General features: G+C 39.7%; 1 protein-coding gene across 14 annotated transcripts in view; it reads right to left on the reverse strand.

Moving 5' to 3' along the window:
• The window catches only part of BACH2 (BACH transcriptional regulator 2), a 353,806-nt gene that overhangs the window by 63,486 nt on the left and 268,174 nt on the right, over window positions 1-22,146 (reverse strand). For all 14 annotated transcript variants that reach the window (XM_081828646.1, XM_081828645.1, XM_081828648.1 and 11 more), the window contains one exon: window positions 15,640-15,894. In XM_081828646.1, the coding sequence (XP_081684772.1) occupies window positions 15,640-15,894 (255 nt within the window). The remainder of the gene's footprint in view (window positions 1-15,639; window positions 15,895-22,146) is intronic.

Consider the following 22,146-nt stretch of genomic DNA (forward strand, 5'->3'; position numbering starts at 1 on the left):
CAGGGCCCCCCATGAACAGCCCCTCTGACATGGGAAATGTGGAGAGGAATGAAAGCCGTGTAAGTTCCAGGGGTACCCAGGGGTCTAGGCTGTTCAGGATCGGGGGTGACTTCCTGGAGTCTTTTTTTCATGGAGTTAAAGATGAAAGAAGCCTTTTACCGTTAGTTTTGTAAAATGTCATCATCCCTTTGATTCCTTTGATTCATATGAAAACATGTCCTTATTACTGAACATTCTGACACATCTCTGGACATAATCTGTATACAACCAGAGCCTGATATAAATACTAAAAGTTACTGAGTAACTTCCCAAAGTGGACCTGTAGAGATATTTATATATGTTGGAAAATACCTATGAAAGGACCCTCCTTTTCTTCAGTTTCAGTACTTGTACACCAGGCTGACAGGAAAGCTCCTCACATCCTCTCCTTCCTTCAGAGCTGCAGAAGGTTTGACGGAAGGGTGAGACTTTCCTTCTCTATCTGGGGATGCACAGGGTCAGAGACTTGGAAAACATCTGAGCTATTTCCATTTAAAATAACACTAGTGATTTCCAGAAGTGTCACTCTAGAAAACACGCAGGAAGGCAAGGGCATCTGTAAGTTTCAATGACCAAGGTAAACTTAAATATGAAAAAAGGTCTTAAACTTTTAGTAAGAAGGAACTAGAAGAAATCTATTCCCTCTATTGCTTTTTGGTTGGTTTTCATTTAACCAATGAGACTGTGAGTACAAGTCTGTTCAGCCCAAGTGAAGGACTTGAGTTTCTTAGGAGAATGCAGATCCCTGTACTGGACAGAAGGGACCAGAAAGCATGGGGGGGGGGTGCGGGGGAGAGCACTGGCCCTTTTAGGGAAAAAAACAATGAAGCCCACAGAACCTCTGAAATCATATATAAAGTCATATTGGAAGTTTTATTCTTCCAATATTATGCTCCATACTTCACTTGGTCTTCCTTCTTTCCTTCCCTTCTATCCACTGAACTGTTCAAATAACTGTTTTATTATTACAGAAATGTAATACACATTGTAGGAAGTGGAAAATGCAGGCAAGCAAAACAAAATCCATCACATTCTACCATTCACAGGTCACTACTGTTAACATTTTAGCACATGTCCCTATGGCTCTTTCTTTACACACACACACACACATATTGGTTTTAACCAAACCAAGATCATACTGGGAGTATCATTCCCCAGTCTACCTTTTCCAAGTATCACACCTTTCCGTTTCAAGAAAATTTCATCTAATTACCTAGACCACATTTGAATTTCTCCAATTTCCTCCCAAAATTTATACAACTGGTTGTCCAAACCAGTAACCACTCCAGGACCATATACTGCATCTGGTTTTTAAATCCCTTAAATCTTGTTCAATTTAGCATTGTCCCATTTTTATGACACTAACTTATTGAAGAAATCAGGCTATTTGTCCTGTAAAAAGTCCCACCCCCTGGATTTGACCTGTTGCTTCTTCCTTCATGGTGTTGTTAAGCTCATTTCTCTAATCCTTGATTTTCCCCTAACTGGAAGCTAGATAAAAGGCTTTATGAGGTCAAGCTATACACTGAATACATCATTGGGGAGGATGTATATTTCATGAGTATTTGCATCAGAAAATATCTAATACCTGGTTGGCCCACCAGGAGTGATGCTCAGATTGATCCTTGCCTGTGTAGGTGTGAAGGCAGTGTGTGTGTGGTGTTACTTGGTGTCTCTGTGTGTTACTTTGTACTACAATAATGTCCATCAAACATTCATCATCATGTTTTTAAATCCTAAGTGATCACCTTTGCCTGAATCTGTTCCTGGCATTTAAAAACACATGATACCAGATTACAAAAACCCTGAGACAAGGGCTTTGTGCTCTAGAAATTTGGCATCTCCTTGTGGGTCCTTGTATGCAGGTCAAAGTAAGACCTGATGCTCATAGTATCACTCAGGAGGCATACTCCCTAACAGGTGATTTAGGAAGCATCTCTGTACATAGCCTCAGTGAGATAAACTGTTGGAGAAGAAATATTTCCCAAATTACTGAAGGTAAAGTGAAAGCCAGCAATCCTGAGTAAACCTCATTTTTTGTAGAGAAATCAGCAATGGGGGTCTAAGTGTTGAAGTCAACCTCAGTCCCTACCTGCCCCTTTTTCTCTTCTCTTTTCTGAGGATCATTGCTTCCTGGTGATTTCAGCCATCACCTGCATGCCAGGGTTCCTCAGATCTGTCTCTTCAGTTCTGTACTCTCAGTGCCTTGGGTAGATGTAAAGCACCATAGATACATATCAGTGTTCCATGGCCTTTTTCTCTACCTGTGTGTTCCCACATCCAATTTGCTGGGGTCTGTGGAAGGTGCTATCATCCTCCCTGTCCTTTCCCCAGGGCACAGACCTTTTTCAGCTCATGCTAGGATCAGGGTGGATCTCCTGGCTGTGCCCTCTACTGGAGTAGTTTGTTCTTCTATCCATTAGCCATTCCATTGCTAAACAGATATTCCTTAAACAATTTTTCATTATGTTACTTCTTGGCTCATATTTCAGTGAATTTCTATTGCTTATCTGGTCAAGATTAAATTCTTTTGTCTAAATTTTATTCTTTCATGCTAAGGCTCCATGGAATCTGACCATATTTTGAATTATTTCCCTAAAACTGCCATTTGTGCTGATCAAAGCTGGCTCCTCAGTGCCCTGTGAATGCTTCCTTTTGAGCCTTGGCCATGCCAGTGACCTCTCCTGGAGGGTCTCTCTCCATGCGCTCCCCAAGAAAGTCCTATCGGTCCTGTGAGTGTTCGTTTTAGGTGGTCTAAACATCACAGAGGAGATGAAAGGAAAATCCTGTCCTTTCCCACATGGCAAACAATGGCCAACACAACTTGGCAGCTACAATGAATGCTCTTAAATTGTTCAGCTTTGATTTCATTGGTTTTATCTTGATTCTTCAACAATATTGCAAGCTCTTTGAAGGAAATGATCTTGCCTTATATTTTTAAGTTAATCCCCCAAAGAAGTGACCTATGAAAAGGTCATGTGTTCCATTCCTCTGCATCTATGAATTGCTTTACTTAAGCCACCTTGTCTTTTTGAATATCTACTTTAAACATACCACACATCCACACCCCAGTTTCTCTGAAGGTAATTCTGTATTTTTTTGTACCTTATTTCAGTGTCTAGCATCTTACACTGCTATAAAATTCTCCTTTAATACAGCCGAAATCCCTCAGATGTAGCAAGGATACTATTTCTTCTGTTCTGTGAGTGAGAACATCTGGTCAACATTTACTGTAACTGCCTTAAATAGGAGGCATGCAGATATTTTGTTAAAGAGAACTTTGAAAGGTCATCGCATTTCTCTCTATGAACATCTTGTAAATCGGATGGATTTAAGTCACCCAAAAAATCTCCAGAGTTACAAAAGGTGTGCTTCAAATACCTTTTAGTATCCTACTAATTTCCCCACACTACAAAGTTCTTACCCTAACTCCTGATGTTCCACAGTCCTAATCTTCCCACCTTCCTATTACAGGGCACACAGTTCAACTCCTGGGTGACTACAGCTTCTCTAGGTAGAAAGAAGATTCCCACGGTTTAAGGTGTCTCCTGGGAAGGAAGAAGCTCTCTGCTACTAGAGTGCTCATCTTTACATGGCAAGACCCTTGAGAGTCCTGTCTTTTAGCAGACATTTTCCTGGTCCTTTAGTAACTGTTCTGTTTTCCCCACCCGTCTCTTTTTGTAACTAATGAAACAAGAATAATAGGTCAGTTGTGAGACATCAGAAGGCCTCTGTGGACAGATTGCTGTTGCACACATAATTCCATTCCAACCCACGTCACTCAACGCGGCTCAGCCTACACGTGTGTGGGTACTGCCCTCACAGACCTGCCCCGCCCTACTCTGTTCTGCTTGCTGGTGCCGCCCCCCCGAAGGGTATCACTCTATACTGTCTTTAGGAAGAATAATCTGTCAGCAGCCTTTGCAAATAAAGAATTAAAAATGAGGGATGCCTGGGTGGCTCAGTTGGTTATGCATCTGCCATCGGCTCAGGTCATGATCCCAGGGTCCTGGGATCGAGCCCCACATCGGGCTCCTTGCTCAGCGGGGAGCCTGCTTCTCCCTCTGCTTGTGCTCGCTCTCTTTCTCTGACAAATAAATAAATAAAATTTTACAAAAAAGAAAAAAGAAAGCAACGGAGCAAAAATGAAGACTCAGAAAGAATCAGAAAAAATGAGTCGCAATGATATTTAATACCGTACTTTATAAAGCAGAAGACAAAATGAGATAGTTGCGACTTCAGCTGTAATTGTGACCTTCTGTATCCTTCCTCTGATTTTCTTCTAAACACGGGACTCTTTAGTTGGCTAAATCTCAGATTTTTTTTTTTTTTTTTTTAAAACTCCTGGGCCAACTCTTCGGCTTGCTTGGGAACAGCTGCCGGTATTTCTTTTTGCTGCCAGTCAGTCAAAAACTGTGCTCACGTTGGAGGCCTGGCTCCATCCCACCCAGGGTGCTGAATGCATTAGCTTTTTCACACACAGTCTTTGCCAGGCTGCATGCAGAAGTCCATCTCAGACAGTAAAGCTCACTGAATCATCAGCTAGCTTGGAGCTGGTGCCAATGTCGGGTAGAGAGACTGTCAACATATTTTAGAAGTCTATGGCAAAGTGATAAATTTTACTACATGCACCGAGTTAATAGGAAAAAGAACACTTCTGAGATAGCAGGAAACCCAAAGTGCCATTATTTAATTGCTCCACTCTTGAAAGCAAAAACAACGCACCCTTTGATCTAGCCTGTGATTTGGTTAAAAACTAAAACAAACAAGAATAGAAACGTAAGGTATTAGCTGATTACTGCCAACAATTTTATTTTACTTTCTTTGTGCTTCTAAGAGCAGCCTTTTCTACTGACAACCACACATCACTCCAATGCCTGGATATGATCCATTTTATTAAGAAATTCCTGAATCAATTTCCTGGTTTACATCTTGTCCAACCCAGAATCCAGGTGTTCTCACCATAAAAAGGGTCTCTTTGAAAAGCTTCTGCTTGTATAACTGTACACCCAACAGAAATGTCATGGACACCCCAACAATAGAACTGAAACCTGAAGCAGTTTGGTGACATTCCAACTTTTTGAATGGAATGTGAATCCATTAAGATTATTAGGTAACTTTACTTATATCCTCAAATTTGTGCCAAGTGTTAAAGCTGCCAAAGAAAAGAGAGAATAAAAACTGACTCTTGGATTCCAACTCTGAGTATTTTGGTGTGGAAACTGTATTTTCTTGTAACTCATTTAAAAAACACACCATGATTTCACTGTTTAATTGCAATCTCAGTTTTCAGGAAGCAAAGAGAAACAAGATACATAATCGATGTTTCTCTTCCGTTCGGCTTTCAGCCTAAATGGTCCTGTGCTTTTATTGGCAAAGTAGGGCAGGTAATAACAGTGAACAAGAAACCTATTCTAAGAAGAACTGGCTCAAGTTAAGTACCACTACATCATGAGTGACTCAACCATCTACTCGAGAGTGATTACTCTGCAACGATGAAGCCATGCTAATTGGACAATGGCTTGCTGCCAGTTCATGTTGGCATGACCTACAATACCCTTGGCTGACGGCCATGCTGTTTCTCTAGCACACTTTTTTTTTTTTTTTGGTAATCTGGATGGGAAGTGGAAATAATTTTTAAAAACTCTCCCCAGTGCTATTTAAGTTCTTATCATGAATTAAAAGCTTAATTAAGTACCCTGTTAAAGGCCTGGGTTCTATGATTAAATATGACAAAATAATAGTTATGATTACTGATCAAGTGACGAACTTTACAGCTCTGAACTTTGTCTTTAAAGCTATTATTAATCTTAATTGAAATAGCTAAGAGACTCCATAATAGGGAAAAGAAAGAAACGTAAGGGACATTTAATACATATATACGGAAGAGGTTTAAAATGAACAGATGTGCCAGTAACTAATTTTATAAAATGTAAGGCAAATGCCTTTACTGTCAAAGGCTTTGTTTAAATCCATTTAGAAATGTTGACTACTGAGGTCATCTCCTATGATCTAGGAATAAATAGGTATAGTGAAAAGAACCCTTAAACTGGCTTTAAATCAGGTCACTTAAAAATAATTTTTAGATATGTCTTAGTTTTTGTCAACTCAACTCCTTCTACTATGCCAAAATAGGAGCGCATTTCTGCTAAGTTTCTTTAAATAGGACTTACTGGCCTCAGGATTTAAAAAATGTAGGAGGTTTGGAAATAGCTTATGCATTTCAGTTTTAAAATTAGCTATTGGTGTGGCTATTTTCCACACCAGATTTCCCTCCCTCTGTATCAGCACCATTGAGCAGCCTTTGGAGATGGAATCACAATAGTATTAGCTCTTCTTTTCTTGGCTTCACTTTATTACTCCCCCATTTGAGACTGAGGCCCAGATTTCAGGGCTGGAAGTCACCTTTATGTTACTATAAATAAGTTCTGCCTTTAGGCATTTCAAAATTATCAGCATGATTCTAGGACTTGAAAACTTCTTACTTGCCAGCAAGTAGTTACCTGGAATATTTTGACTTATTATTTATTTGCTTTTTTTTTTTTTTTCATCTGCTGCCAAGTCTCACTAATGCAACCTGGAAAATTGCACCAGAGCTTTTAATGAGGATTCCGAGGTAAGAGCCATTTCATCAGAGAAGACTGTGCTTTCCTTTTATGGGAATAATAGCACCTCTTGTTTATACGGCACCATCCTTCCAAGGAGCCTAACAGATCGCATTTCAATAATCTGAAGAGCAGCCCTGCAAGTCAGGCTGGTCACCAGGACTGCTACTCCCTACTCACATCGAAATCGAGGTCATTAAATGCAAATATGTTTTTCAAAATCCTAAAACCTTCAGAAATGGTGAGAGAGCAATGATCGGAATCGTCTACTACTTGCTTGTGTTCTAGGTTATCAAACAGCCCTGTGGTTCTACAGCTCTTTAACTCTCGTCTCTTGTAAGACCATTTCTGAAAAGTCAGGGAGAATTCATGAAGATAAGTAGGAGAAGTGAGCTAGCTCCTCTTGAGAAATCCTGTGGCTCTTTCCTTTCCCGACTCTGCCTCCCACCTCCATGGCCTTTCCCTACCGTCTCCATCCAAGCATCTCTCCTCTCTTTCTGACCAGTAGGATTTATTCTCTCCCTCTGGCAGGAAGCTACAAAGTTCAACGGCTATGAACCCACAGCACAGGGTCAGACCTCAGAGATCACTTTCAGATAAGGATGTGCCTTGCTAAGTTGAGTCTGCCCACTTGCTCGGTAGACCCCATCCTCTTTCAAGTACCTAAGGGCATTTGTTTAGCAATTGGTCTTCTGTCTCCTGTATTATCAAGTTTTCTCTCTCTTTTGCAACACTGCCATCAGCCCAAGTCTTAGTCAGGATGGGCTAGGTTGTGCTCAGGAAACAAACACCAACTCTTAATGGCTTAACAGAATGGCTCATTTCTCATTCATGTCGGAGTCTGATTTGAATCACATGGCTCTTCTCCCGCAGTGACTCAGGGATCTGGGCTACCGTTCCAACATCTCGGAGTTCTTGGAGTTCTCTGACACCGGTTAAATGGATGGGAAAGAACATGAAGAACTCATATCTACTTTTAACTGTCTCAGACCAGAAGTGACCCATGACTTCTACTCACGTTTCTTTGGCTACATCTAGTTACATAGCACGCCTGATTGTAAATTTGGTCTTCCTGCGTGTCCAGGAAAGAGAAGAAAATTGGATGTGGGTGAATACTGATCATCTTTACCACAGAGTGAAAACATGAAAAACAAATTTCTTCCCACTTAAAACAAAACAAAACAAAACAAAAGGAAACCTTTAACACCATTTCCCTCCAGCTGCTGGCCCATTTTTCTGCTCCCTTGAACTCAAAAAGCCTAAAAAATGTAGCCTACCTTAGCTTTTAAATTCCTTTCTTTCCATTCTCTTTAGAACACAATCATGTTTTTTTTACATCCCACTGCTCCCCCCTCAAGTGCTCCATGAAATCACAAATGGCTTCCAATCTGCTAGATGGTCAATTTTCAGCCTTCATCTGAGCTGACTATTAGCAACATTTGACATAGTTATTAACTCTCCTCCTTGGAATGCTTTCTTTACCTGGCTTCCAGGACATTATGTATCTCTGCTTTTCCTTCTATCTCAATGGCTGTTCCTTCTTGGTCTACCCCATTGGCTCCTCTTTATCTCTCTGACTTCTTAATTCTAAAAAGCCCCAAGGTTCAATCCTGGGACCTCTTTTTTTTTTTTCCTTCCTTATCTACACTTATTCTCTTGATGATTGCATTTTGTCTTATGCCTTTCGGTATCCCCAATAATCTGGTATTAAAATTTCTATCTCCAGGTTGAACTTGTCCCATGAATTCTAACCATGCATATCCTACTGTGTACCAGACATCTCTACTTTGATGTTAACACACACCTCAAACGTAATGTGTATGAAATAGAACTCTTATTCCCATTCTTACCACTTGAAACCTACTTTTCCCCATCTTCACCAATGCCAGTTAATGGCAACCCCATTCCAACAGCTCAGACCCCAACCTTGGAGTTCTCTTTAACTCCTTTCTCTTCTTCCATCATATATCCATTCTATAAGGAAATCCTGTAAGTTCCACCTTAAAAATATCACCAGAATCTGATACTGATCATCACTCTATTGCTATCACTCTGATCTAGGCCATTGTGTCATGCCTGGGTTGTTGCCTTAGCATCTTAAATGTTTTCCTTGCTTTTGCCTTTGCCCTCTCTTTCAATCTATTTTCTTTCTCTCTCTCTCTTTTTAAATATTTTATTTATTTATTTGACACAGAGAGAGAGAGAGACTGAGTGGCGTGTGAGAGCACGCACAAGCAAGGGGAGCAGCAGGCAGAGGGAGAGGGAGAAGCAGACTTCCCACTGAGCAGGGAGCCCAATGTGGGACTCAATCCCAGGACCCTGAGATCATGACCTGAGCCGACGGCAGACACTTAACCGACTGAGCCACCCAGGCATCCCTCTTTTAGTCTGTTTTCATATAGCAGTCAAAATGATCTGCAAAACCCTCCAAATGGCCTCCCAGCTCATTCCAAGAAAAGGTAATGTTTCTAAAAGGTGCACAGCCTGGTCCTGTTATGTGACATGCCCCCTCCCATTCTACCACCTGCTCATTCTGTTACAGTATGTCAATCATGCCAGGCCCATTCCAGCCTCAGAGCTTTTCCTTGCTATTCCTTCTGCCTAGACCACCCAGATGTCAGCATGGATCGCTCCTTCACCTCCTTCAAGTCTCTAGTCAAAGTCATCCCCTTGAAAAGGTCCTTTTTAACCATCCTATCTATCTATCTATCTATCTACTTATTGAGTATAGTTGACTCTCAATGGTACCTTAGTTTCAGGTGTACAACATAGTGACTCAATAAATTTATACATTATTCTACGTTCCCCACAAGTGTAGCTACCATCTGTCACCACACAATGTCATTGTTGACCACCGTATTTAAAATTGCAGGGCCCTGACCTTCCTTAGCCCCCTTCTGTTTTATTCTCAACGGTATCTAACCAAGAAATATTATATTTATTTTCTGTCTCTCCTCCTTCTCCCCCACTGGAATATAAACTTAGTTTTGTTCCCTAGGTTCACCCAGTAGCTAGAACAGTGCCTCCTGGTAAATAGCAGGGCCTTGATACATATTTGTTGAATGAATGAAAAAATGAATGAGGAAACAGAAGCCCAAAGAGGCTGACTGGCTTGGTCAAGACCTTAGATGTGGTTAGTGCCAAGGTTCAAACTGTGGTTTTCCCAGCAACTCATGGCTGAGGCTCCTTAAATCTAAAATTTTGCCTATTACTCTTCTTCAGAGTTTTGTCTAGGTGGTGAATGGGGGGAGGCCAAAGGGCTGGCTCTGTGCTCTGGGGTGGGTGAGTGTTTTGTTCTTCTTATCTTGGTCATGCCACTCTCCAAACACCTCAGTTACTGTTTCCCATCAGTTCTCACCTCCCCCAAAGTTACACGCAGGCTAAGAATGCTGTTGGCAGCTTGTGCTACAGTGTTAGGTACTTGCTGTAGTATTACACACCGAAAACACTGTCCAAAGATAATCATGACAATCTTACTGCTCCTTTAAAAGACTGGGCCTAAGCCATCCCAGAGACATTAACAGCTTTCATCTCCTCTAGAAACCTTCAGTCAAGAAGATTCCATAATTCCTCTTTGGTCTCTGTGCTTGGCAGTGCTACTGCAGATTGTATCCTTTATTGCACCCTGTGGTTAAGACTTAACAAAAAAAAAAAAAAGAAGAAGACTTAACAAATGCTTTTGCTTCAGAATCCTTCTGGGTCAGTTTTCCTTTTTGTTTAGCATGGCAAAAATGAGATCTGCCCTAAAATGTTGAGAGAGAGAGAGAGAGGAGTAAAAGAGAGAGAAAGCAAAAGACAGAGAGAGTGAGAGCAAGCCAAAGTTTGAAATATATTTATACCTAAGAAAGCATGTGGTCCACCTGAGGAGGCGTACTTACCCCTAGCCAACAGCTATTCTCTGCATGAAACCTCTCCCTTCTCTACAGGGTGAAAGACCATGGGCGGTAAAGCCCAAAGAAAGGTGGTAGAGCTTTGGCTCTACCCTCTCCTTGTTTGAAAAATATTTAGTTTTCACAAATAAAAACTGCATATATTTAAGGTATACAATGTGATGTTTTGATATGTGCATGTGAACTGTGAAATGATTACTACAATCAAACTAATTAACATATCTATCACCTCCCATGGTTATCATTTGTGTGTGTGTGTGTGTGTGTGTGCGCGCGCGCGTGCACACGCGCGCGGTGACAACAATTGAGATCCATTATTTTAGCAAATTTCAATTATATAATACATTATTTTTAACTACAGTCACCATGCTGTACCCTATGTTTCCGGAACTTATTCATCTTATAACTGAAAGTTTGTACCCTTTGATCAATATTTCCACTTTTGCCCCACCCCCTCCCCGAAGCTTCTAATAACCACCATTTACTCTCTGTTACTATCATTTGCCTTTTTTTAGATGCCACATATAGTGAGATCCTGCAATATTTGTCTTTCTGTGTCTGGCTTGCACTTAGCATAATGTCCTCCAGGTTTACTCATGTTGCTGCAAACAGCAGGATTTCTTTCCTTTCCTGAATACTATTCACACACACAGCACCTTTTCTTTATCCAGTCCTGTCAATAGACAAGTTGTTTTCACATCTGGACTATTGTGAATAATGCTACAGTGAATATGGGAGTGCAGATATCTCTTTGAAATAGTGATTATATTTCTTTCAGATATATACCCCAAAGTGGTATTGCTGGGTCACCCTGGGAGTTCTGTTTTTAATTTTTTGAGGAACCTCCATCCTATTTCCACAGCGGCTGCACTGATTTACATTCCCACCAACAGTGCACAAGGGTTGGTTCCCTTGTCTCCACATCCTCACCAATACTTGTTATCTTTGGACTTTTTGATAATAGACCTTGGCAATAACCTCTTAACAGCTGCTCTTCCTCTGGCATTTGGGGAGAGCCCCGTAATTGGGGCTGCTAGGCAAACCCACTGTGGGTTCCATGTCTTCTAAGGAAACACACCCCATTCCTGCCCCCTGTACTTGACACACCATAAAACTGACCTTCAGGGTTGTGATGCCATTTCCAGAATGGTTGGCGTCCAGCCCAAAATGGTCTCCATGACTACAGCTAAGGAGAGGTTTGTTGAGCCAACTTTAATACTAATGAGCAGTGTAGTAACGGCCTTGCAATGTTGGCACATCAACCACTTTCTCTTCATCTCTTAGCACAAAATAGACTTACTAATTATAAACTAAATGATCTGTTTTATTATTTAACGAAAGTACTAAGTACAGTGCCTTATGTCTTACTTTTTGCTGATACACATTCTTGGGTGTGTTTTTCAATAGGGAGCCAATACTCAAGTCATATAAACTCTAGGGACTGTAATTCCATCTTAGGAAAAAAAAAAAACAAAACAGAAAAGAAAAACAAAAAAAAGAGCAAGACATTTCCATTACTCCTTGACTTCCAGAAGGAGGCCTCTATTTTTGTTTCGCTCCCTTTTAGTTTAGAGGCTATACTGGGCACTGTGAGTGGCTCTAATTTGCTAGTAAGAGATTTGCCCTTTGGGAGTCAGGAGTTTGGGGTAGAACTGCACAACTGGACAACTAGATACCAGAGCTGGGTTTGGTCTAAACTGACTAAGTAGGGGAGTGGGACAGGCAGCAGTATGTGTCTGGAAGTTTCATAGTCCAAGAAAGAGCTTTCAGACTCAGCCATGAGGGCCCCCTGAGAAGCACAGAGGCTGGCTAGGAAGTGTAGAGGTGAGCCAAGTGTGAACAAGGCCGGGACAAACCAGAAGTTCATTTGAATTTGGTGACAGGATAATGATGGGGTTTAAAAACTTCCAAGGAGCTAATCAAATGTTTTTTCTTTCTTTCTTTTTTTTAAAGATTTTATTTATTTATTTGACAGAAAGAGAGAGAGTGAGAGCACAAGTGGGCAGGGAGGCAGGCAGAGGGAGAGGGAGAAGCAGGCTCCCCGCTGAGCAGGGAGCCTGATGCAGGACTCAATCCCAGGACCCTGGGATCATGACCCGAGCCAAAGGCAGACGCCTAACTGACTGAGTCACCCAGGTGCAAATCTTTTTTCTTACATCATATGAGCCAAATGCCAATTAATTCCAAGCAGCTACTTTCCATGGTAATGTTTGGGATGTTTGCTTATTCACTACTTAATTCAAATCCTAAAGTCATTCACTGAGCTAAGTGGGACAATGACTCTAGAGCCTGCAAGGACATTTTAGTGTGCACACATGGAGAGAAAAACGATGCTTAGCACTTGGGGCCACAGGAGGGTGCTCTGAGCAGAGGGAGTGGGCTCTTGGAAGGAGGCCTCAGAAACAATTACAGGCCCACAAAGGAAAATGCCACTGTGGCTGGCTTGCATGCTCCATCAGCAAGATACTTAAAGCTGGGTTACTGACAATATGAATTTATGTTTCATAGGAAGGAAAAAAAAATCTGGTTATATCTGAAGGTTTCACATACCTGAGCACCAGGTTTTAATGGTTTGGAAGTGTAGATAATGTAGAAATGACAATCATTTACATGACTAGGAAGAAAGAAAATCAACACATTGCAAATTCCCACTTACTTAGAACACAAACAAAGCAAAAAGGCCAAATAGCAGATATTTGTGTGATGTCTACACAGTGTGCCTCTTGCTTTAAAGGGCCCCTAATGCTGGGGCGTCTGGGTGGCTCAGTTGGTTGAGCATCCGACTCTTGATTTCAGCTCAGGTCATGATCTCAGGATCTTGAGGTTAAGCCCCTGAGTAGGGCTCTGTGCTCAGCGGGGAATCTGCTTGAGATTCTTTCCTTCTGCCCCTCCCTCTGCACTCTCTCTCAAATAAATAAATAAATCTTTAAAAAAAAAAGAGTCCCTAATGCCAAGGAAATAAGTGATTATCAGGGATTTGACCTAAAGAAACTTTTAGTTATGCCATATGCATTTATATTTTGGTTTCCTTTAAATTTTACTGTCTTGGTATTGTATTATGATAAATAATTCAAGGACTTCAGAGTTTTAGGGGTTTTTATGGGTAGAAATTAGGGCTCAGAGAGGGGTTTAAGTGACTAGATCAGGATCCCAGAGCTAACTGGGGGCAGGCCAGGGCTTAGGCACATGGTCCAGGAAGTCTCAAGATGGGGCCAATAGTCACTGAAGAGAGACTAAATTACATAAAATATGATTTTCATTTTAAATATATTTTAATAGAACAGATTTTTTTTGAAAATCCGTAAAAAACATATAAATGAAATAGCTCTCAAACAGATATAGATAATAAATAAACTATAAGCTCCATCCTCTCCCCGAGATCATTCTGGATAATTGGAAGTTTCCAAATATTTCCAGAGAATTCCAGAATTGGAATAAACTGCAAAGGCATTCTTGCTGCCCATCTAGAGGAGAAGGGGTCTTAACATTTGATGAATGCCTACTATGGGATAGAGACCATGCTGAGAACTTCTATGTTTATCATCTCACCTAATGACAGGTTAAATATTTGCCCATTGATGTAGATGAGGAAAATCCAGCTCAGGATCACACCACAGCTGCCATTCCTTGGCCTTCCCACATTAGTTGATACATAAGTTTCCCTCCCTACACCAGCCCTGAGTACATTATCTGCAACCGATTTGTCCTTTGCCTCTGGTACTGGGATCTTTCTAGCTATCTAATTCCTAGGGGTGTGAGGAGTGTGGTACTGGAGCCTTTCATGTGGGTACATAAAAAAGAAGAATGTGAAAATGTTGAGTGCTGATGCAATCCTCACTCTTAGCTGGCCTCTCTCTTGTTCTGCAGGGCTAACAGTGATGTTGTTTAACAAGGGACTGGATCTGGGGACCCCCTCCGACCCCTGTGACTTGTTTGCATATTTGTTTTTTATGTTGAATTTGGATGCCTTTCTGTGGAGCAGGTGCTTGCCCCACCTCATCCTAGTGTCTTATACGCATCCTGCTCTATTCATTTTTATTATTTGCCAGGCCTCTGGAGGCATTTGGGTTTGTGACCCCTGGGATTTAATGCTAGTGGTACCATTAGCACCTCCCATCAGGGTCATGGGGTCTCTGGTGTCTTTCAGAGTCGCTGTGGGCCACTGCCCAACTCTGGGGCTCCAGTCGCACAGACTATAGATTTGAGTTGTACCTCTGGGAACTGTGCAGTGCAGAGCCTGCACGACAGGTGGTGGTGGCCCTAGTGTTATACACTGTATAGATGCACAATGACAGATTCTGGACCTGAACACAAGGGTAAGGCCGCTCAGTGTTACCCTTGGTCCCATGTAAATGAAGGGGAGCGAAGATGATGGAAATAGAGGAATTGTATACACAGTTCAAAGGGTGACCAATTTCATGTTTTGTCATTATGAAGCCCATCTTTTAAGTTCCTGCAGCTTAGGCCATCCAACTGAATGGATGTTAACTCTCAGCAGAACGGGTCCAGCTACTAGTGTCCCTACAGCACAGATATAACTGTACTCACTGAAGTAATTAAGAAACATGAGTAGGGTATTTTCAACAATGGTTGAGAAAAGCAAGTTTGCACTTCTTAGAATCCTACCATATTAACTGTGAAAATTACTGATTGCTTTTACTTTTCCCCCCAAGCAAGGCAGGTGCTGTGAATACTCTCATTCTTTTACTCTCAAGGGAAATCAAGTGCTCCTTCAACCATCTGAAAGAGAAAAATCATAGCCACAGTCCCAGTGACTCAGATCCCACATCTAGGACTGTAGCAAACTTTTGCTGTCCTACTCAAAACCTGAAGAGTAAGTGAACCAGAAACTACGAGTGGCTGTGAGCCACAGGTGAGGTGAGGCTCCCCGACAAAGATGCTCTGCTCAGATTCATGCCTCTGAGATTTTAAGTGCATCAGATAGAAACTGGCTCTGCGGCAAACCTAATAGTGTTGATGACTTGGACATCAGCCCCTGAGCAGGAATGGGGCCCAGGGTCCACCTTTTAGCTCCTACTTAGCCAACTGTCTACAGGTTGATAAACCTCCATGAGCAACCACACGAACAAACCAAACTACCGTACCTCCTCAGGCAAGCTGACCACCAAGTCATTTTTCGTCTGTCCAACCAGCGCCTGCCAGAAGTATTCACTGCATGCGGCCAGCACAGCCCGGTGGGCCCGGAACTCCTTCCTTTCCACAATCAGAGTCACGTCACAGAGAATATCCTTTTTCCGCTGGTCATTGAGGCCCAGGAGGATGTTGGTGCAGTGGACTGTGGACTCATACACATACATGGGGGAGTCAGGCTTCTCATCCACAGACATGCCGTTCACACCCTGAAAGAGAGAAAGGTGGGGTCACCAGAGCTACCTGAGTCAGATACAGAAGGTGAGAAGAATGTCACAGTTCCTGCGTCCCACGGCCATGAGCCAGGCAAAAAGGAGAATTGTCCTTTAGCATATTCATGCTCAGCACAGTGAGCTCAGAAAACGTATCTGGAAATTCATGTTCAATGGCTGACTTTTATCTTTCCTTTTACTGCGTGCTTTTACCCCATGGAAACAAACAAAGCCAGGTCCCTTAATGAAACACCCAAAACATTTAAAACATATAGGTACTCTAAGATTTAGTAGTTTTGATTTTGCTATCCGACTGAAAAAGGAACTTCCACATACACATGGTCCCGATTCAAGTATTGATTGAGCTTTGTGTTAAGGGGAAATGAATCATTTTGAAGTGTTTACTATGCTCTCTTGACAAAGTACACGTAAACTCCTAGGTTGACGTTTGGCTAAGATGCCAAGCAGAGTAAATACCTAATCACAATACATAATCGAACAAGTGAAGTAAACGGTATGTGTACTACAGAGTCGGTAGAGCGAGCTATCACGATTGCCCTCCGCCACTTCAGGACAAAGCACAATCAACGGAATGCTGTTGTTGCTCACGAAATGCTCTTGAAAAGAAGTGGACTTGTGCTGTCATTATCCCAGCAGACTTGATATACATCCTCTTTAAGGAAACACAATATATCACATTAAGAGTCATAAAAAAAGATGTATTCCACAGTGAAGATTACTTTACAAAAGGGTTCTTTGCTTCCCTGTATCCACTGATGTACTTTAAAAAGTAGTGTCTATAACTGATTTACATAACATAGTTTTTCAGGAATGTCTACTACTAGTATGAGTTCCAATAAAGTTTTACTTTCCTTTTGGCTTCATTCTTATTTATTTTAATAACTTTAACCCAAGATAAATTGCATATAGTTATAGTGGGTGGTTTGATATGTTTTAGCATACGTATGCATCACAATCAAGACAGGGAACATACCCTACATCAATCACCAAAAAAATCTTTCTATGCCCCTTAATAGTCCTTCCCTTGCACCTCTCTGTACCCCCCTTCCTCCCAAAACTACAGTTCTGCTTTATGACACTATATATTAATTTGTATTTTCTATATTTTATGTAAATGGAATCATACAGATTATATTCCTTTATGTCTGGCTTCTTTTACTCAGCATGGTTATTTTGCAATTCCTTTATGTTGTTGTGTGCATCAAATGGTTGTTCCTTTATTGCTGAGTAGTGTTTCATTGTATGGATACAGCACGATTTTTTATCCATTCATCTATTGGCAGATCTTTGGGTGTTTCCAGTTTTGGGCTATTACAAATAAAGCTGCTATGAATTAGTGTATAAATCTATGCATGAACATATGCTTTCATTTCTCTTGTGTAAATTCCTAGGGGTAGAATGGATGGATCATTTGGTATGTGTAAGTCTAACTTTTTGAGAGACTATCCCTGTTTTCTACAGTGGTTGTAGAATTTCACATTCCAACAGCAGTGTATGAGAGTTCTAGTTCTTTCACATTCTTGCCACAACTTGTTATACTCAGTCTTTCTAGTTTTGGCCATTCTAATAAGTATACCATGGTATATCTTTGCGGTTTTAATTTGCTTTTTTCTAATGACTGAAGATGCTGAACATTTTTCATGTGCTTATTTGCCATCTATTTACTTCTTTGGAGAGATGTGTACTCAGATTCTTTGTCCATTTTCTACTGGTCTGTTTCCTTATTACTGAGATTTGAGCATTCTTTATATACTCTGAATAAAAGTCCTTTATCAGATATGTGATTTGTAAGTATTTTCTCCAAGTCTGTAGCTTGTCATTCTCTCTCTCTCTTTTTTTAAGATTTTTAAATTTACTTTTTGGCAGAGAAGGAGACAGCGAGAGAGGGAACACAAGCAGGGGGAGTTGGGGAGGGAGAAGCAGGCTTCTTGCGGAGCAGGGAGCCCGATATGGGACTTGATCCCAGGACCCTGGGATCATGACCTGAGCCGAAGGCAGACGCTTAACGACTGAGCCACTCAGGCACCCCTGTCTTTTCATTCTCTTAACAGTGTTTTCGAAGCGCAGAAAGTCTTCATCTGATGAAGACCAATCAAGCAATTTTTTCTTTTATGGATCATGCTTTTGGTGGTATGTCTAAAAAATCTTTGCCTAAACCAAGGTCATATCTTTTTTTCAGATTTATACATAGATATTACTATTTTAATGTAATTATAAATGATTTCGCTTTTTAATTTAAATTTCTGATTTTTCATTGCTAGTATACAGTAATATAAATTGTTTTTGTGTATTGATCTTATATCCTGCAGTTTTGCCTAACTTGCTTATTAGTTCTCACAGCCTTATTTATTTTGGTACATAACATAGGTTTTGTAAAACATACATGTTGTCTGTGAATGAAGACATTTTACTTCCTTTCCAATCTGAATGATTTCAGTGTCTTTTTCTTGCTTATTGCATTGGCTAGAACCTCTAGTGCAATGTTGAATAGAAGTGGTGAGAGCAAACATCCTTGCCTTGTTCCTGATGTTAGGGGAACACTTCATCCTTTCACTGTTATTTATGACAGTAGCTATAGGTGCTTCATAGATGCCCCTATTGAGTTGAGGAAAATTCTTTCTATTCCTAATTTGCTGGGAATTTCTTTTTTTAAAAAAGCAGGAATGGATGCTGGATTTTGTTAAATGTGTTTTCTGCATGTATTGATAATCACATAATTTTTCTTTTTTAGTATGTTAATATGAATAATATGATTGATTTTTGAATGTTAAATCCATCTTGCATCTCTAAAATAAACTCCACTTGACCGTAATGTATTTGTCTTGTTATACATTGTTGGATTCATTTTTTTACATTTTGCTAAGAATTTTTGCATCTATGCTCATGTAGGATATTAGTCTGTAGTTTTCTTTTCATATATGTATTCTTAATCAGGGTAATGCTGGTTTCACAAAATGAGTTGGAAAATATTTCTTCCTCTTCAATTTTCTAGAAGAGTCTTTGTAGGATTGGTATCATTTCTTCCTTAAATATTTGGTAGAATTTGCCTGTGAAGTCTCTGTGGCCTTGAGTTTTAACTACAAATTCAATTTTTAAAAAAAATTGTCAAATTCATTGGCATGAAGTTGTACATAGTATTTCCTTATTTTCCTTTTAATATTAGTAGAATCTTTGTTGAAGCTCATATTCCTGATATTGGGAATTTGTGTCCTCTTTCTTTTCTGACCAGGTTGGCTAGAGGTTTATAAGTTTTATCAATGTTCCCAAGGAACTAGCTTTTGTTAAATTGATTCTTATTGTTCTATTTTCTATTACGTTGATTTCTGCTATCATCATTGTACCCTTTCTTCTGCTTACTTTAGGCTTTAATTGGCTCTTTTTAATTTCTATTACCTTTTATTATTTTTTAGATTTTATTTTAATTCCAGTATAGTTAACATACAGTGTTATATTAGTTTCAGGTGTAAAATATAGTTATTCAACAATTCTATATATTGTACACTCAGTGCTCATCATGATAAGTATACTCTTAAACCCCTTCACCTATTTCACCCATCCCCCCCACCCCAATCTCCCTACCTCCCCTCTGATAACCATCAACTTGTTCTCTATAGTTAGGTATCCTTTTTCTTTGTTCATCTATTTTGTTTCTTAAATTCCACATTTGGGTGAAATCATATGGCATTTCTTTCTCTGATTTATGTCACTTAGCATTAGATGCTCTAGATCCATCCATGTTATTGCAAATGGCAAGATTTCATTCTTTTTTATGGCTGAGTAATATTTCATTTATCACATCTTTATCCATTCATCTATTGATAGACACTTGGGCTGCATCCATAATTGGGCTATTGTAAATAGCGCTGCAATAAACATAGGGGTGCATATACCCTTCTGAATTAGTGTTTTCATATACTTTGGGTAAATACCCAGTAGTGGAATTACTGGATCATATGGTAGTTCTATTTTTAAATTTCTGAGGAACCTCCATAATGTTTTCCACAGCAGCTGCACCAGTTTGCTTTCCCACCAACAGTGCAAGAGGATTCCTTTTTCTCCACATCCTTGCCAACATTTGCTGTTTCTTGTGGTTTTGATTTTAGCCATTCTGATAGGTGTGAGGTGATATCTCATTGTAGTTTTGATTGGCATTTCCCCAATGATCAGTGATGTTGAGCATCTATTCATGTCTGTTGTCCATCTGGATATCTTTGGAGAAATGTCTGTTCATGTCTTTGGCCCATTTTTAAATTAGATTATTTGTTTTTTGGGTGTTGAGTTTTATAAGTTCTTTACAGATTTTGGATACTAATCCTTTATCAGATAAGTCATTTGCAAATATCTTCTCCCATTCGGTAGATTGTCGTTTAGTTTTGTTGACTGTTTCCTTTGCTGTGCAGAAGCTTTTCATTTTGATGTAGTTTCAATAGTTTATTTTTGCTTTTGTTTCCCTTGCTTCAGGAGACATATCTAGAAAAATGTTGCTAAGGCTGATGTCAGAAAAATTACTGCCTGTGCTCTCTTCTAGGATTTTTACAGTGTTGGGTCTCACATTTAGGTCCTTAATCCATTTCTTTTTAACATATATTGCATTATTTGTTTCAGAGGTACAGATCTGAGATTCAATAGTCTTGCACAATTCACAGCGCTTACCAGAGCACATACCCTCCCCAGTGTCTATCACCCAGTCACCCCATCCCTCCTACCCCATCCCCCAGGTCTTTAATCCATTTTGAGTTTATTTTTGTGTATGGTGTAAGAAAGTGGTCCAGTTTCATTCTTTTGCATTAGCTGTTTAGTTTTCCCAACACAATTTGTTGGAGAGACTGTCTTTTCCCATTGCATATTCTCGCCTCCTTTGTCAAAGATTAATTGACCACTAATTTGCTTTTCTTTTTCCAGTTTCCAAAGGTGGAAGTTGAGTTCTTTGATCTGAGATCTTTCCTCTAATGCTATACATTTCACTCCAAGTAGTGCTTTAGCAACATCTCACAAATTTTGAAACGTTGTTTTAATTTTCATTAATTTTAAAATGCTTTCTAATTTCCCTTTTTGTTTCTTTCTTAATGTATAAATTATTTGGAAATGTTATTTGGTTTCCAAATGTTTGAAGGAATTTCCAGATATCTTTCTATTATTGTTTTCTGATTTAATTCCATTGTGGTCAGAGAACAAACTTTGAATGACTTCAATCCTTTTAATTTATGGAGACTTGTCTTATATCCCAGAATATGGTCTATCTTGGTAAATATTCCATATGTATTTGAAAGGAATGTGTGTTCTGTTGTTGGCTGGAGTGTTCTGTAAATATCAATTAAGTCAAGTTGTATAATAAATGTTGTTCAAATCTTCTGAATCTTTATTAATTTTCTGTCCAAGGTACTGAGAAGAGTCACTGAAATCTCTAACTATAATTGTAGATTTACCTATCAATTTTTGCTTCATGCAGTTTGAAATCCTGTTATTAGATGCATACATGGTTAGAATTTTTATTTTCTCTTGATGTATTTATTCCTCTATCACAAAATGACCCTTTAATTCCTGGAAATATCATTTGCTTTGAAATCTAATTTGTCTTATATCAATAGTCACGTCACCTTTTTTTGCTTAGTGTTAGCATTAGTGTTGGCATCTTTCCCCCTACTTATCCTTTTAATCTATTTGTGTCTTTATATTTAAAGTGTGTTTCTTGTAGGCAACATATAGTTGAGTCTTGCTTTTTAAAAAAATCCAAGGGGTGCCTTGGTGGCACAGTCAGTTAAGCATCAGACTCTTGGTTTCAGCTCAGGTCGTGATCTCAGGGTCGTGAGATTGAGCCCCACATCAGGCTCCGCTGCTTAAGACTCTTCCCTCTCGCCTCTCTAAAATAAATCAATCAATCTTAAAAAAAGTCCAATCTGATAATCTCTGACTTTTAATTCTGGTATTTATACCATTTACATTTAATGTTATTATTGACTTGGTGGGGTTCAAATATGCCATTTTGAAACTTGTTTTCTCTTTGTCCCATCTGTTCTTTGTTCCCTTTCTCCTCACTCTCTGTTTTTATATTAACAGTATTTTTTTATAATTCAAGCTTATCCCCCTTTTTGGCACATTGTTTTGTTATTTTATTGATCACCTAGGGTTTATAGTATGCTCCTTTAAATTATCACAATCTATCTTCAAGTGATATTATACCACTTCATATAGAGTATAAGAATCTTACAATAGTATGCCTCCATTTCT

The sequence above is a fragment of the Leptonychotes weddellii genome, chromosome 8 (genome assembly GCF_054177405.1).
Source record: "Leptonychotes weddellii isolate Sample4059 chromosome 8, ASM5417740v2, whole genome shotgun sequence".
NCBI lineage: Eukaryota > Metazoa > Chordata > Mammalia > Carnivora > Phocidae > Leptonychotes > Leptonychotes weddellii.